Consider the following 13,968-nt stretch of genomic DNA (forward strand, 5'->3'; position numbering starts at 1 on the left):
AGAACAATTTTACAAATTTCAGTGCTTCTCAAAAAGGAAAACAAAAATCATGTTTTTGCTGTTGTTGTGATGGTGGTTTATCGCATTATTTTGCATACAAGAAAACAGTGTTTTCCGACTATTGTGAGTATAAGAACAATACTCACATTTCACAAATGGAAGCAATTTTTTTTTTAAGATTTTATTTATTTATTTGACAGAGATCACAAGTAGGCAGAGAGGCAGGCAGAGAGAGAGAGAGAGGGGAAGCAGGCTCCCCACCGAGCAGAGGCTTAACTCACTGAGCCACCCAGGCGCCCCAATGGAAACAATTTTAATGGTGATAGCCTTAGGGGAAGATGTTTTCTTTGTTACCTGACTAGGATTTTCACCGGCAGGGTGTCTAACAGAGGATGTTAAGGTAGCCGGTATTAATGTGTATCGTGGTCCCCTGAAACGTCCGCACCCGCACTCCTGTTTAGCAAACAGACTTTAACATCAAGTACTAGTGAGAAGGGGCGGCTGTTCTGATGGAGGGCAATCCTGTGGGAGAAGGAGGGAGCCAGGGGAGGCCATCGGAGTCCGTCCTGCTTTGGGGCTAAAAGGGGCCATGGCCGGGTCAGTAGCTCATCTGCTGTCCTTGCGGCACACCCGCTGGAAGGCTGCTTCCTCGGCGGGGCTGTGCTTGTGAAGGAGAAGTCTGGAAGGATGTGGTAGGTACCTGCCCTGCGGTGCTAGAACATCTGCGGTCATTGACTCCGCCTCAGAAGGTTTAACTGCGGGATTTTGATGGTGTCTGCCAATGTGCCTCTGTTGGGGACGAACTTAGCCGATGCTTTTTTTCTTTAAACCTTTAAAACTGCAGTGTCCCAGCTGTCCTGTCACTTCAGCTCTAAGAAGTCCACATTTCAGAAGGGGGAGCTGAAGAGGCCTGGCTGGCTCAGGCAGGAGAGCCGGCGACTCTTGCTCTCGGGGTCGTGGGTTCAGGCCCCACATCAGCTTTAAGGCTTACTTGAAAACAATGCAACATCGGGAGTTGGGTGAAGGGAGAGAATCGTCTTGACATCAGTTCCACCATCACCCCTGAAAACATGGCCTGGAGTGCCCAGTGGTTCTCATGGTGCCCTGTTGTTTAGAGAATCTGACCCTTTGTAAGTTGTTTGATCAGATTGCTGAGGTCTTCTCATTATTTTGGAATCTGGAGACTCCCCAGGCTTTTGACCTTTTGCAGCTACTGCATTATTTTACCTTTGGACAAATAAACTACAGCAGAGTCTTTACAGTTCAGGAAAATCTTCTGCTTCTGTTAATTTCATTTAAAAAATCCCTTTTTATTTACACCAGTGTTTATCATTGAAAAATACGACTTGTCTGCCTGTTTAGCTGATGTGAACTGGTATGTTTTTCTGGATCGTATATGTTCTTTAAATTTCAGCAGAACGTCCAGCTGCATCTGGCATTACCCCCAAATAACGCATTATTTGATTGCAGATTCGGTTGGAGCACCTGCATCGTTGGCGTTCTTTTTCTTTTAGTTCCCTTCTATTGCTTTTCTTCTGATTCAGTTAAAACAGAAGCAAAAGTAGAGTCATAAAAGTTACAGAGCAGTACGTATTAAATTACTCTGTTGTACAGACTGTGCTGCTAATCCCTGTCTCAATGATTTTTTCCTTTCTCTTTCTATCCTTAAAGCTCAAGCTATAAAAGCCAAAGGTCCTGTGACGATCCCATACCCTCTTTTCCAGTCGCACGTTGAAGATCTTTATGTAGAAGGACTTCCGGAAGGAATTCCTTTTAGAAGGCCATCGACTTACGGAATTCCTCGCCTTGAGAGGATATTACTGGCCAAGGAAAGGATTCGTTTTGTGATAAAGAAGTAAGACTCTCTTTGGACTCTTGTCTTTGTTCTCATGTAGTGCATTTTTTTATACTGTTGTCAAATGTTCATTAACCTCCAGGGCTGTATTTTAATTAAATTTGAGTTATATATTATTTTATTTTCCACCTTTTAATGTGTTTCTGTGGACAGGATTTTCTTAGTCATGTCCAGACTTGGCTTCTGGAACATGAATATTTGCCCATGTGTGATTGACGTAGAGCTGTCAGTCTTGTTCTCTGGTTCTCTGCTGAGTCTCCTGAAGAAAGGAATAGAGGATCAATGTGTTAGTAAAATATTTTTAAAAAGCAGTACAGTACCAGTCGGTACCCATAAACAGTGTCTTGTTTTAGGTCTGCTTTTTTTCTTTTTTTAAAGATGTATTTACTTATTTGAGAGAGAGAGAGAGAGAGGATCTCAAGCAGACTCTGCACTGAGCAGGGAGCCCGACCTGGGGCTCAGGTCTCACGACCCTGAGGTCATGACCTGAGCCAAAACCAAGAGTCAGACCCTCAACAGCCTGAGCTCCCCCAGCGCCCCAGATGGAGACTTTCTGACATGGAAAGGGTTGGGGAGCAGTTAGGATCTGCGGCCAGCCGAAAGGGACAGAAGCCCTCGAGAGTGGACTTCACGCAGTAGAATGCTTCCCTCTCGAGGAGGCCAGAGGTGGGACGCTTAAAACTGGTGTTGGTGGGGGGGTTGCTGAGTGGCTCAGTGGGTTAAGCCTCTGCCTTCGGCTCAGGTCATGATCCCAGGGTGCTGGGATTGAGCCCCACATCCGGCTCTCTGCTGAGCAGGGAGCCTGCCTCCCTCCAACCCCTTTCTGCCTGCCTCTCTGCCTACTTGTGTTCTCTCTCTCTCTCTGTCAAATAAATAAATAAAATTTAAAAAACAAACAAACCGGTGTGTGGGGCTCTCCTTCTCTCCTCCAGATTCTTCCTTGTGCTCCTGGTTTCCTTAGACCAGCAGCATGCTGGATGCCGTCAACACAGGCTCCGCAGCCAGGCGGGTTGTACAGGAGGGACCGCAGCTGCCTTTGTTTCTCTTGGGAGGTGGCCTTACCCTTCTCTGGTCAGGATTCTGTCGAGTGCTCGTTCCTCAGTCGGGTACAGGCTTGAGAAAGAGAAGTCAGTAGGGGTCTAGACCAAGCAGTTCTCAGGCCCCCGGGAGTGGCGATGGGTTTGCTTCTGCTGAAAAACAGGGCTTTTTTTTTTTTTTTTAAAGATTTATTTATTTGACAGACAGAGATCACAAGTAGGCAAAGAGGCAGGCAGAGAGAGAGGAGGAAGCAGGCTCCCTGCCGAGCAGAGAGCCCGATGCGGGGCTCGATCCCAGGACCCTGGGATCATGACCTGAGCCGAAGGCAGAGGCTTAACCAATTGAGCCACCCAGGCGCCCCACGGCTTTCATTTTAAGTCCTTGTGTTGGAAATGAATCTTTCAGAACTGTGTGTATATTACAACTGATTTTTAAACTTTTTTCCTGCGATCTCTTGAACTGTAAACAGTAAAGAAAATGAATGTCATCGAATTAGGGACTCCTGGGTGGTGGAGTCGGTTAAGTTTCTGACTCTGTTTCTGCTCAGTCCTGCCTTGGGCTCTGCACAGAGTCTGCTTAAGAGTCTCTTTCTCCCCCTCTCTGCCTCCTGCCCCTGTGCACGCTCGCTTGCTGTCAAATAAAATAAACCTTAAATAAAAATATCAGGGACGTCTGGGTGGCTCAATTGGTTAAGCGGCTGCCTTCAGCTCAGGTCATGATCCCAGCGGCCTGGGATCGAGTCCCGCATCAGGCTCCTTGCTCGGCAGGGAGCCTGCTTCTCCCTCTGCCTCTGCCTGCCTGTGCTCGCTCTCTCTCCTGACCAATAAATAAATAAATCTATCTCTAAAAAAAAAATGGGAATTTAACAACCACTTCTGTCAAAGATTACAGCCAAGCATGCTTCTATCTGTGTTGGTATTCAGTAAGGGAATGACAGCTTTTAAGATTTAACTAAGCATGAAAGAGACCCAAGAGGTACCTCAAGATAATGAGTGAGCTGTCCTCCCCAAAGAGGACCTTGTTGCAAATAAATTTTTAATTGTGAGATCTAATGGACTCTTGAAATTGAATTGTCAGCTAAATGGGCTTGTTCTACAACTGTCACTCGCCAAGGACCATCAGTAAGGATCCCCCTCCCCCTACACATTACTACATGAATAAGTTTGTTTTAAGAAAACTCTCTTACACTGTCATTTTATTCAGTTGTACTTTTAATATTAGAGGTTTTAAATTCATTTTTTAAATAGCAAAGTAAAATACAGAATTTATAGTTTTGTTATATAGAATTTTTATATATAGAATTATATTTATATAGAATTTATTATATATATTTTTTAACGTACATATCACTGCCAGTATTTGCTAGCCTTAAAGTAGATAAAACTGTTTGGATGTTGAAGCCTGCCGTAGGATACTTCGGGCCGCACGTCCTGTTTCAAATCCTTTCAGTACACTTAGTTATAGTTATGGAAGCCCTCTTCTTCACTGAGAGAGACTTTTTTTTTTCAAAGATTATTTATTGGAGAGGGCGGGGGGACAGCAGAGGGAGAGGGAGAAGGGAGGCTCTATCCCAGACTCTATGCCAGGACCCTGGGCTCATGACCTGAGCCGAGGACAGACTCTTAACTGACTAGCGCACCCAGGCGCCCCTTGAGAGGGACTTGCAAGCCCTTCTCTAACGGTGAAGGTGCTTCATCTTGATGGATATATTTTGTTTTAGAAGGATGATTCTACAGAGTTGAGCAAATGTTTTATCTATAGCTCACTAATACTATTTTAGCACTCTCTGTAACCATTGATTTGGTCCTGTGCTGGTTTCCGGTATTTCTGAGATGGCTCTTACCAGGGTCATTCTTGTTTCTGACCCAGTCTCCACCCCTGCCAGCACCTGACTTCAGGTCACTACACCCAGAAAGGAGTGATGGGCTGTACAAGTTAGATGGTGAAAATGCTCTGATCTAGAAATTAGGTCTTCTGGGCAGTTTTTAAATAAAAAAACATGTAATCTGTCTCACAGATGTGATAGTATTGAAATATAGTTAGGATTTTTTAACCAATTCATAGATGTGTTGAAGTGAGGTAGTCTTGAGTATAAAGTAAAATGAAAGGATGTCATCCTAGAGTTCCATGGTCCCTTCATTGGTGTTACGCTGTGATCGGGCATCTTTTGGTTAGTTGCAAAGGGAACTTTTTCCGTGAGGGATGCATGTTCCAAGATGCACCTTATGAAACTATTTGCAATTACCGTTTGGTTTGATTACTCTCTGGAAATCTCCGGAGATGAGAGTTTAATTGTGCGCAGCAGTTCAGATGCTCTCGTCTTTTTAAAGCCGGCCCTCACGACTGAGTGTCACATAGGTACTCGTATTGCTACTTTTGCTGAATCTTACCTGGTAAACACTTGGTACTTTTTCTCACCTTGCAGACATGAACTTCTGAATTCCACACGGGAGGACTTACAGCTCGATAAACCAGCCTCCGGAGGTAGGTCTCCAGTCTTGTTTCAGACTGTGTGTCATAGTGGAGTCCCTGACCGGCTCAGTTGGTAGAGCGCGCAGCCCTTGATCTCGGGGTCGCCAGTTCGAGCCCCTCGTTGGCCATATAAGTTACTTTAAAAAAAAAAAATACATCAAATCACAACATCATATACAAGAAATACACAGTATTGAAATAGTATTTTCTGTTCTCTAGAAGGATAAACTCAGGTTCTTCCTAATAATCCATTTTAAGTAAGTGCAGACATCACACCGCTGGGCCGTCTGAGAGAGCTAAGCTCATCCACTTCTGAGACCCAGAGTCTGTTACTCGGCACGGTGAATCAGTGTCCCCCACTGATTCACCGTCAGACACCCAGTGTCTGCGCGAGTCCCCCGAATCCTCCCTCGTCATTGCCCACAGGACATAAGAGGGCTAGCTTAGAACACAGAGCCGTGGGTATCATCACTTGTCTGGGAGACGCGTTTTGGAGAAACACACTTGGGACTTGTTCTCTTACTTCTGTCGGCTCTGGAGGCCGGGGGGTGTAGGTGGAGCACGGGAAGCCTGTCACTTAGGTTGGCGTGATGGAGAGCTTGCCGGCATCCTCCTGTCCCTCTGTTTACCATCGTGGAGCTCACCCACCGCTGCTGCTCAGGGGCCAGAGCTCTGCTCTCTCTGAGCTGTGGTCCTGACACTCAAGCTTTGAAATCGTGCCTCGTTACTAATTTTCCATTTTGTCATCGTTTCATCCGCTGTTCTTCTTTCTAGTCGGTGTCAGCACTGATTTTAAGAAACACCTTCTGAAATCTTAAAAAGAACAGGAGAGCCTGGCTGGCTCAGGCAGTGGAGGGGCGACTCCTGTTCACTCAGGGTCGCGAGTTCAGACCCCACGTTGGGTGTAGAGATTGCTTAAATAAACTTGGAAAAAAAACGTACTACTTATTTGACCTGGTTTAGTAACGCGACCAGTTTGAGGACGTTTGTGTGTTTGTTCTTCTTACAGTGAAGGAAGAGTGGTATGCCAGAATCACTAAATTGCGAAAAATGGTAGATCAGCTCTTCTGCAAAAAATTTGGTGAGTCTGATTTTCCCCACGACTAAAGTATATTACAGAGTAAGTTTTCCAAATTTTGCTTTTAAGAAAGTAAATACAGTGAAATGATACACCTCGTTTCCTTTTTCCCCTTTATAACATAAAATGTATTTATTAGTTTCAGAAAAAGAGGTCAGTGATTCATTGGTCTCACATAATACCCAGGGCTCTTTCCATCACATGCCTGCCTTCATGCCCGTCACAGTGACCCCATCCCCCACCCCATGTGCTCCAGCAGCCCTCAGTTTGTTTCCTGCGATTAAGACTCTTCTATGGTTTGTCTGACTCTGATTCCACCCTCCCTTCCCCTGTGATCCTGTTTTATTTCTTAAATCCCACATACGCGTGAGATGCTACGAAAATTGTCTTTGATTGATTGATTTCGCTTAGCGTGATACCCTCTAGTTCATCCACGTCGTCGCAAATGGCAAGATTTCAGTTTTTTGATGGCTTGAGTAGTATCCCATTTTGTGTGTGTGTGTGTTTGTGTGTGTTTGTACACACCACATCTTCTTTATCCACTCCTCTGTCGATGGACACCTGGGTTCTTTCCACAGTTTGGCTGTTGTGATGTTGCTTCTATAAACATTGGGGTGCACGTGCCCCTTTGGATTCCTACATTTGTATTTTTGGGGTAAATCCCTAGTAGTGAAATTACTGGGTCGTAGGGTAGCTCTAAGGAGCCTCCATACTGTTGTCCGCAGCGGCTGTACCTGTGTCCGTTCCCAGCAGCAGCGTGGGAGGCTCCCCTTTCCCCGCAGCCTTGCCAGCATCTGTCTTTCTGGACTGTTTCTTTGCAGCCATTCTGACTTTTCTTTCATCAGTGAATATACATGTGTTAATCATGCAGAATGGTGGACCCGTGCCGAGGGGAGGGGGCCGTACGGCGGAAGCATGAACTCCTTTCCCGAGTGACTCTGACCCAGTGTTGCTGGTACAGCGCCAGGCCCCTTGCGGCCCAGGAGTCCCTTGTCTTTGGCTCCTTCTGTAGCACTTGGTGTGGCTTTCTGTAGCAGCAGGCCTGGGTCACAGCCTGTCCCTGAGGGCTGGTTGTCCAAAAACGGGGTGTGCCCCCCTGTTCTTCTCTTATTCCCTGGCCTTGCCGGCTCGCGTCCCCATACATGTCACTGTACTTGGGTTTGGTTTGTCGCTGTGGAATCTCTTGTCACCCTGGGCCACTCCACCCTGCTATGTCATGCTTCTCAGCAGTCTGTGCGGTCCGGGCTATGCTGCTGCTGCTGCTTGTTTTCACGGTTAAAACCATTTATACGGGCAGTTTCGAATCTGGCTGACTCTGGGTTTCTTCCCATGTCACTGGTTGTCTTTTTCATTCTTGATGGCACCTCCCTCTGGTCAGTCTGCACTTGGCGTGCGGCCTGGCAGCTCCGTCCTGAGTCCGTTGCCGCCTTCCCTGCTGCGCTCCCTCGGCAGCTGTTCCCTCCCATCTCTTGGCGCCAACTTCTCTATTTCCTGATGGCTTTTGCATTTAAGCTGCTAGCCCTGGACACTCATTTGACTTCAGAACTTTATTTTTTCCCCGCCTGTTTGGTACCTCTGCCAACTTCACGTGTCTGAATTAGGATCTTTTTTTTAAGATTTTATTATTTGACAGACAGAGATCACAAGTAGACAGAGAGGCAGGCAGAGAGAGAGAGGGAAGCAGGGTCCCTGCTGAGCAGAGAGCCCGATGCGGGGCTCGATCCCAGGACACTGAGATCATGACCTGAGCCGAAGGCAGAGGCTTTAACCCACTGAGCCACCCAGGTGTCCCTGAATGAGGATCTTTATCTCCCTCTGTAACCATGTTCCTTTCCCCGACCATCCGGGGACACCACCCTCTCCCCTGTTGTCCTGGCCAGAGCCCTGGGAGTCACCCTGGATATCTTGATTCTCACAAAGCCTCCTGCTGACCGGACTTCGAGCTCAGCCCAGAGTCCTACCCTTTTCTTCTTTGCTGCCGTCTCTTACACGTCCAAGCTGGTGCTACAGAGCCGATAGGTTTTAATATCATTAGAACCGTAAGTCCCTTTTCTGTTTTCTACTCCACGGCCTCCATTTGTTCTTGGAGTGAACCCCACAGTCCCTGCTCGTGGCCACCCTGTCTTCTAATGTCACCTCGTGGACTGTCCCCCAGCTCACTCCGGACTGGCTCTATGACTGTCTCCTTGTCCTTTATTTTTTTTTTTTTTAAAGATTTTATTTATTTATTGGACAGACAGAGATCACAAGTAGGCAGAGAGGCAGGCAGAGAGAGAGGAGGAAGCAGGCCCCCCACTGAGCAGAGAGCCGGATGCGGGGCTCGATCCCAGGACCTTGAGATCGTGACCTGAGCCGAAGGCAGCGGCTCAACCCACTGAGCCACCGAGGCGCCCCTTTGTCTTTTAGTTTTTGGAGGTCCTGCCGTCCTGGGGAGTGCTGTCTTGCTGGGACCTCGTGTTTTTGTGCCTCTCCTTGTCGTTTCTATCTCCTTTCTGGTGCGGCCACATGGGCCCGGTCTTCCCCTGGGCGGCCCGTCAGCCGAACGTCTCGGAGCACATCCTGTGTCAGCCCGTTTTCGCTCTTCAAAGCACAGATGGGGGTCTTCTGCCTCCCCCTACAGAGCCGGCCAAGATCTTGTGCGTCTTGCCGCTGCTAGAATTGCGCTTAATGCTAGAGCAGGTGCTGCCTGGATACTTGGGGAACAGGCCTGTGTCACGGACGCGTGGGCGTGTGGCCTCGTGCCGTTATGTCGTGGAGAAGACCAGAGGCCGTCCTGAGCGCCCCAGCTGCCCCGCGCGGGGGAGGCTGCGTGGAGGGCAGTGTGGCAGCTGGCACGGACTGTCCCAAGGACCGCAGCGGTTCTTCCTGCTCTGCGGGAGAAGCCATTTGAGTTTTACCGCCCAAAAAGCCAAGTCTCCTGTTTGATGATTCTTACTTGGCCCGTGGTTTCCAAGAGGGGTGCATGGCACTGGGTGTTAGACGTAATAAACCAGCTCTGGGGTACCTCTCGGATGGCAGCTGCGAGCTTAGGTCATGGCTGGTGTGTTGTTTGCAGAATCCGTGCACTTGATGTTGGCTGTGCTCTGGACCTGGCAGTGGAAGGCAGTGGGGAGAAGTCTGGATTTTAAGTATTTTCTCCTCATCCCTGGCCTCGACTGCCCAGTGTGAGTGCAGGGCCTTAGTGACAAGTTCCATCCTCCTAGTTTGTCTGGTCAGAGATCAGCTAATGAGCGAGAAACCAAAGTGTCTTCCCCACTTGAAAGGGCATTGTACTTCCGAGGCGTTTAGTGAAACGAGTCTGTTGGAGGCCGCCGCCGTAGTGTCGTCAGAGCCCGCGGGGATCTGCATGAACAGGTTTAAGCTTTGCCCTTCCGTGTGGTTCCGGAAGTGGAACTTGGGAAAAGAGTCGGCCCAACCTGTCGGCACCTCTGATGCTTGCCATGCGAGCTGACGTTGGCCTTGTGGAAAGGAGAGGCTATATGGACAAGCCCATGTACTCATTCCCATAAGAGGGAGCCAATGGAAAATGTTCTGGCCTCGTGTCGGAGCTAAGAAAATAAGTAAGAGCTTACCTGTTGCTACATTATAAACAGTAATAGTCTGGTTCTTTGTTTCTGCTCTTGGCCTTGGGTGAGTCTAGGACTGTAAGTACCGTAGAGAGGGTTGCTGCTTCCTCTAAGGTTCCTAAAAGGAAAGGGGGGAAAGCTTACATTTCTGTAAGTGTCAAACATCATAAGTCTAGAAGGTTCCTTCCACTGCTTCGTCAAAATAGTCAGTTGTAGGCCTTCTGCACCCGCGGATGCCTGGCCGCCAGGTGCTGAGAAGGTGGTAGAGCAGAAGGCAGTGGGGCGCCCCCAGACACCAGGGGAGAGGTACAGGGCAGAGCTGCGGTGAGTACGAAGTGTCCGAGGGTGGCGTGGGGTCTGTGGACAGGAGGGCACGGGGGAGCGAGGGGCTTGTTTTCTCTAGAGGAAGCCTCCCTGGCGACCAGCTTTCGCAGCTGACCTTCCCTTGCCCCGTGACTTCTTTCTTCGTATCTCCACTCCAGCGCTTGATTCCTTTTTATTTCATAGGAATCCCATTCGAATCATGACTGTGTTCTTTCTGGCCGTATTTCCCCTGTAATTGTTACTCTGTTATGCGTCCAGTTGTGTTGTGGGTTTCTCCCGGGTGTGAAAGGCTCTGCCGTATTTCTTGAGGGAGTGTTTCTTTCAACAGTCATGGTCTTCATCACACTGTGTGCGGTTCCAGATACACAGTCTTCACTCGGAGCAGAGAGGACCTGGGCGTCCGGGTGGCTCAGCCGTTCAGCATCTGCCTTCGGCTCGGGTCACAATCCCAGGGTCCTGAACTGAGCCCGTGCGTCGGGCTCTCTGCTCAGTGGGGGGCCTGCTTTCCCCTCTGCCTGCTGCTCCCCTGCTTGTGCGCTCTTTCTCTCTCTGACAAGTAAATAAATAAAATCTTTTTTAGAAAGCAGACGAGCAAGAGAGGGATCTTGTACTTGGGCCCTTCGGATTCAGAGCTCATGACACAAGGAGGAAGCTAACTGGAAGGCCTTGACCTTCCTTCCTAGAGCTCTGTCCCGGAGCGGCTTCAGAGCACGGATTACAGATGCCACATTTACACTTCGAAATTCTAATTCTCCACCTGCTCAAAACTGGAAAGGCAGTGCAATGCGTTCCCATGTACCCATTTTTTTTTTTTTTACGATTTTATTTATTTATTTGACAGAGAGAGATCACAAGTAGGCAGAGAGGCAGGCAGAGAGAGAGGGAGAAGCAGGCTCCCCGTTGAGCAGAGAGCCCTGTGCGGGGCTCGATCCCAGGACCCTGAGATCATGACCTGAGCCGAAGGCAGAGGCTTAACACACTGAGCCACCCAGGCGTCCCATCCCATGTACCCATTTTTCAGAATCAGTGATCATGAGGATTGTCCACACTGTTCATCTTTTCCTGTTTTTTTTCCCCTCGGGAGGAACACGCAGCACATCACAGGCACTGCATCGTTTATGCTGTGTTCACGTGCCTCTGAATAGAGCTTTCACTTCTTACACGAGCACCGCGTCGTCGTCACACTTGACACAATTAACCGTTCTTTGTACCCACTCTTGGACACTCCGTCTGCGAGTTTCCTCGTTCATCTGAAAAGTCCCTTTAAAAAAGGTTTTGCTTTGAGGGGCGCCTGGGTGGCTCAGTGGGTTGAGCCTCTGCCTTCAGCTCAGATCATGATCTTGGTCCTGGGATCCAGCCCCGCAGCGGGCTCTCTGCTCAGTGGGGAGCCTGCTTCCCTCCCCCTCCCCGACCCACCACCTGCTTGTGATCTCTGCCTGTAAAATAAATTAAAAAAAAAAAAAAAAATCCTAAAAAAAAATACATAAAGGTTTTGCTTTGAATCTGGGTCTAAACAAAACTCACGCAGGAGCTTTGGTTGATAGCTGCTTTTAACCTAAACCAGTCTCGGCCTGCTGTTTTTATTTCCATTCCATGCATTCTTTGCAGAAGCTACTTTTAAAATACCACATTCATTGGGGCGCCTGGGTGGCTCAGTGGGTTAAGCCGCTGCCTTCGGCTCGGGTCGTGATCTCAGGGTCCTGGGATCGAGCCCCACATCGGGCTCTCTGCTCAGCGGGGAGCCTGCTTCCCTCTCTCTCTCTCTGCCTCCCTCTCTGCCTACTTGTGATCTCTGTCTGTCAAATAAATAAATAAAATCTTTAAAAAGAAAAAAAAAACCACATTCATGTAGTTGGGATAAAGAACATTCATCTTACCGTTGCAGTATAAGTAAAAAGTAGTAACTGTGTAGGAGCCACTAACAGAATTCTCACACTCAGAGCACAGGTAGCCTCTAAAGTCGGTCTCCAGATGATTTGACAAAGTAGTATATAATTTATGTATCTTTATTCTCTATGGTAGTTCTCTTATCCTGTTTATTTCTTCTCAAAGATACTGAAAAAGCTTTTACAGGATCGTAGAGCTGTTAAGATGGTCTTCGAATCTAGAAGCTTCCCTCCACCAGAAGTTACCTCTTGATCACGGGCCATTCATACTTGCCTTTGCTGTTTCCGTAGTTAGTGTGTATGTTTCCAGAATTTACTTTGCTTTTCAAAACGTTGACCACTATTTTGCTTTGGATTCTACTAAACTGTGATTTCAGCAGGAGCTTAATCTCCTGAATTGTGTTTCCTTTGTGAAGCTGAAGCCTTGGGGAGCACGGAGGCCAAGGCTGTTCCTTACCAGAAGTTTGAGGCACATCCCAATGACCTCTACGTGGAAGGACTGCCCGAAAACATTCCTTTTAGAAGTCCCTCATGGTACGGCATCCCACGGCTGGAGAAGATCATACAAGTGGGCAATCGAATTAAATTTGTTATTAAAAGGTAAGATGATGATCTCCGGAAGCAAATGTAATGCTGTCCTTAAGAAAAGATTAATATCGGGACGCCTGGGTGGCTCAGTCGGTTAAGCACCTGCTTTCAGCTCAGGTCATGATCCCAGGGATCGAGCCCCACATCGGGCTCCGTGCCTGGTGGGGGAGCCTGCTTCTCCCTCTCCCTCTGTCTCTGTGTGCTCTGTCTCTCTAGCTCTCACTCTCTCGCAATTAAATAAATCTTAAAAAAAAAAAAAAAAAAGATTAATTTCATGCAGGTGGGGTCTTTTATTCCCCCTCCTGTTGGACTTATTGTCCATATTTAAAATAAAGTTGTATTATAGTTAGATTTGTTTATCGAGGGAATGTTTGTTTAGTATCAGGCACCAGATGGACAAAGCTGGGTCCAACAGGAACCTTGTCTTGGGAGGCTTGTTACAGAGATAAATGCAAAAAGGTGTTTTTTTTGCTTTGGGGGAGAAGGTGAGGGTGGCCAGTAGATGGGTCAGCGGTGCATCGAGTAGTGGAAAAGGGCTTTGAGTACAGGCACTAGTAGAAGTAGAGGAGAGAGGGCGGGTCCCGTAACCGCAGCGTTCTGTGCGGGTGTGGGAAGCCAGGCAGATGCGGGCCCGCGGAGGAAGCCTTTGGTCCTGTACTGTCAGTGGGGTAATGAAAAGGTTTTAAAGCCAGTTTTTTGTTTTTTTTTTTTAATATTTTATTTATTTATTAGAGAGACAGAAAGAGCATGAAGGGGGGAAGAAGCAGAGGGAGGAGGAGAAGCCGACACCCGGCTGAGCAGGGAGCCCGACATGGGACTCGATCCCAGGACCCTGAGATCATGACCTGAGCTGAAGGCAGTCACTTAACTGACGGAGCCACCCAGGCGCCCCTAAAGCCAGTTCTTTTTAAAAGAAGTTGGTGGGGGACATCTGGGTGGCTCAGTCAGTTAAAGTCATGATCCCAGGGTCACAGGATCGAGTCCCCCTTCAGGCTCCTTGCTCAGTGGGGAGCCTGCTTCTCTCTCTGCCTCTGCTGCCTCACTGCCTGCTTGTGTGCTCGCTCGTACTCGCTCTCTCTGACAAACAAGTAAGTAAAAGCAGTTGGTGAGACCCCTGACTGCCTCAGTTGGTGTGGTGTGTGACTCTTGATTTGGGGTTTG

General features: G+C 48.2%; 1 protein-coding gene across 10 annotated transcripts in view; it reads left to right on the forward strand.

The window, feature by feature from the left end:
* GTF2I (general transcription factor IIi) overlaps positions 1–13,968 on the forward strand; it is a 102,231-nt gene that overhangs the window by 66,816 nt on the left and 21,447 nt on the right. For all 10 annotated transcript variants that reach the window (XR_004281758.1, XM_032327341.1, XM_032327343.1 and 7 more), the window contains 4 exons: positions 1,672–1,855; positions 5,319–5,377; positions 6,375–6,446; positions 12,636–12,819. Coding sequence is in view for 9 of the 10 variants with exons in the window: in XM_032327341.1 (XP_032183232.1) it covers positions 1,672–1,855; positions 5,319–5,377; positions 6,375–6,446; positions 12,636–12,819 (499 nt within the window). In the remaining variant the exon portion in view is untranslated. The remainder of the gene's footprint in view (positions 1–1,671; positions 1,856–5,318; positions 5,378–6,374; positions 6,447–12,635; positions 12,820–13,968) is intronic.

The sequence above is a fragment of the Mustela erminea genome, chromosome 20, assembly GCF_009829155.1.
Source record: "Mustela erminea isolate mMusErm1 chromosome 20, mMusErm1.Pri, whole genome shotgun sequence".
In the NCBI taxonomy this organism is placed as follows: domain Eukaryota; kingdom Metazoa; phylum Chordata; class Mammalia; order Carnivora; family Mustelidae; genus Mustela; species Mustela erminea.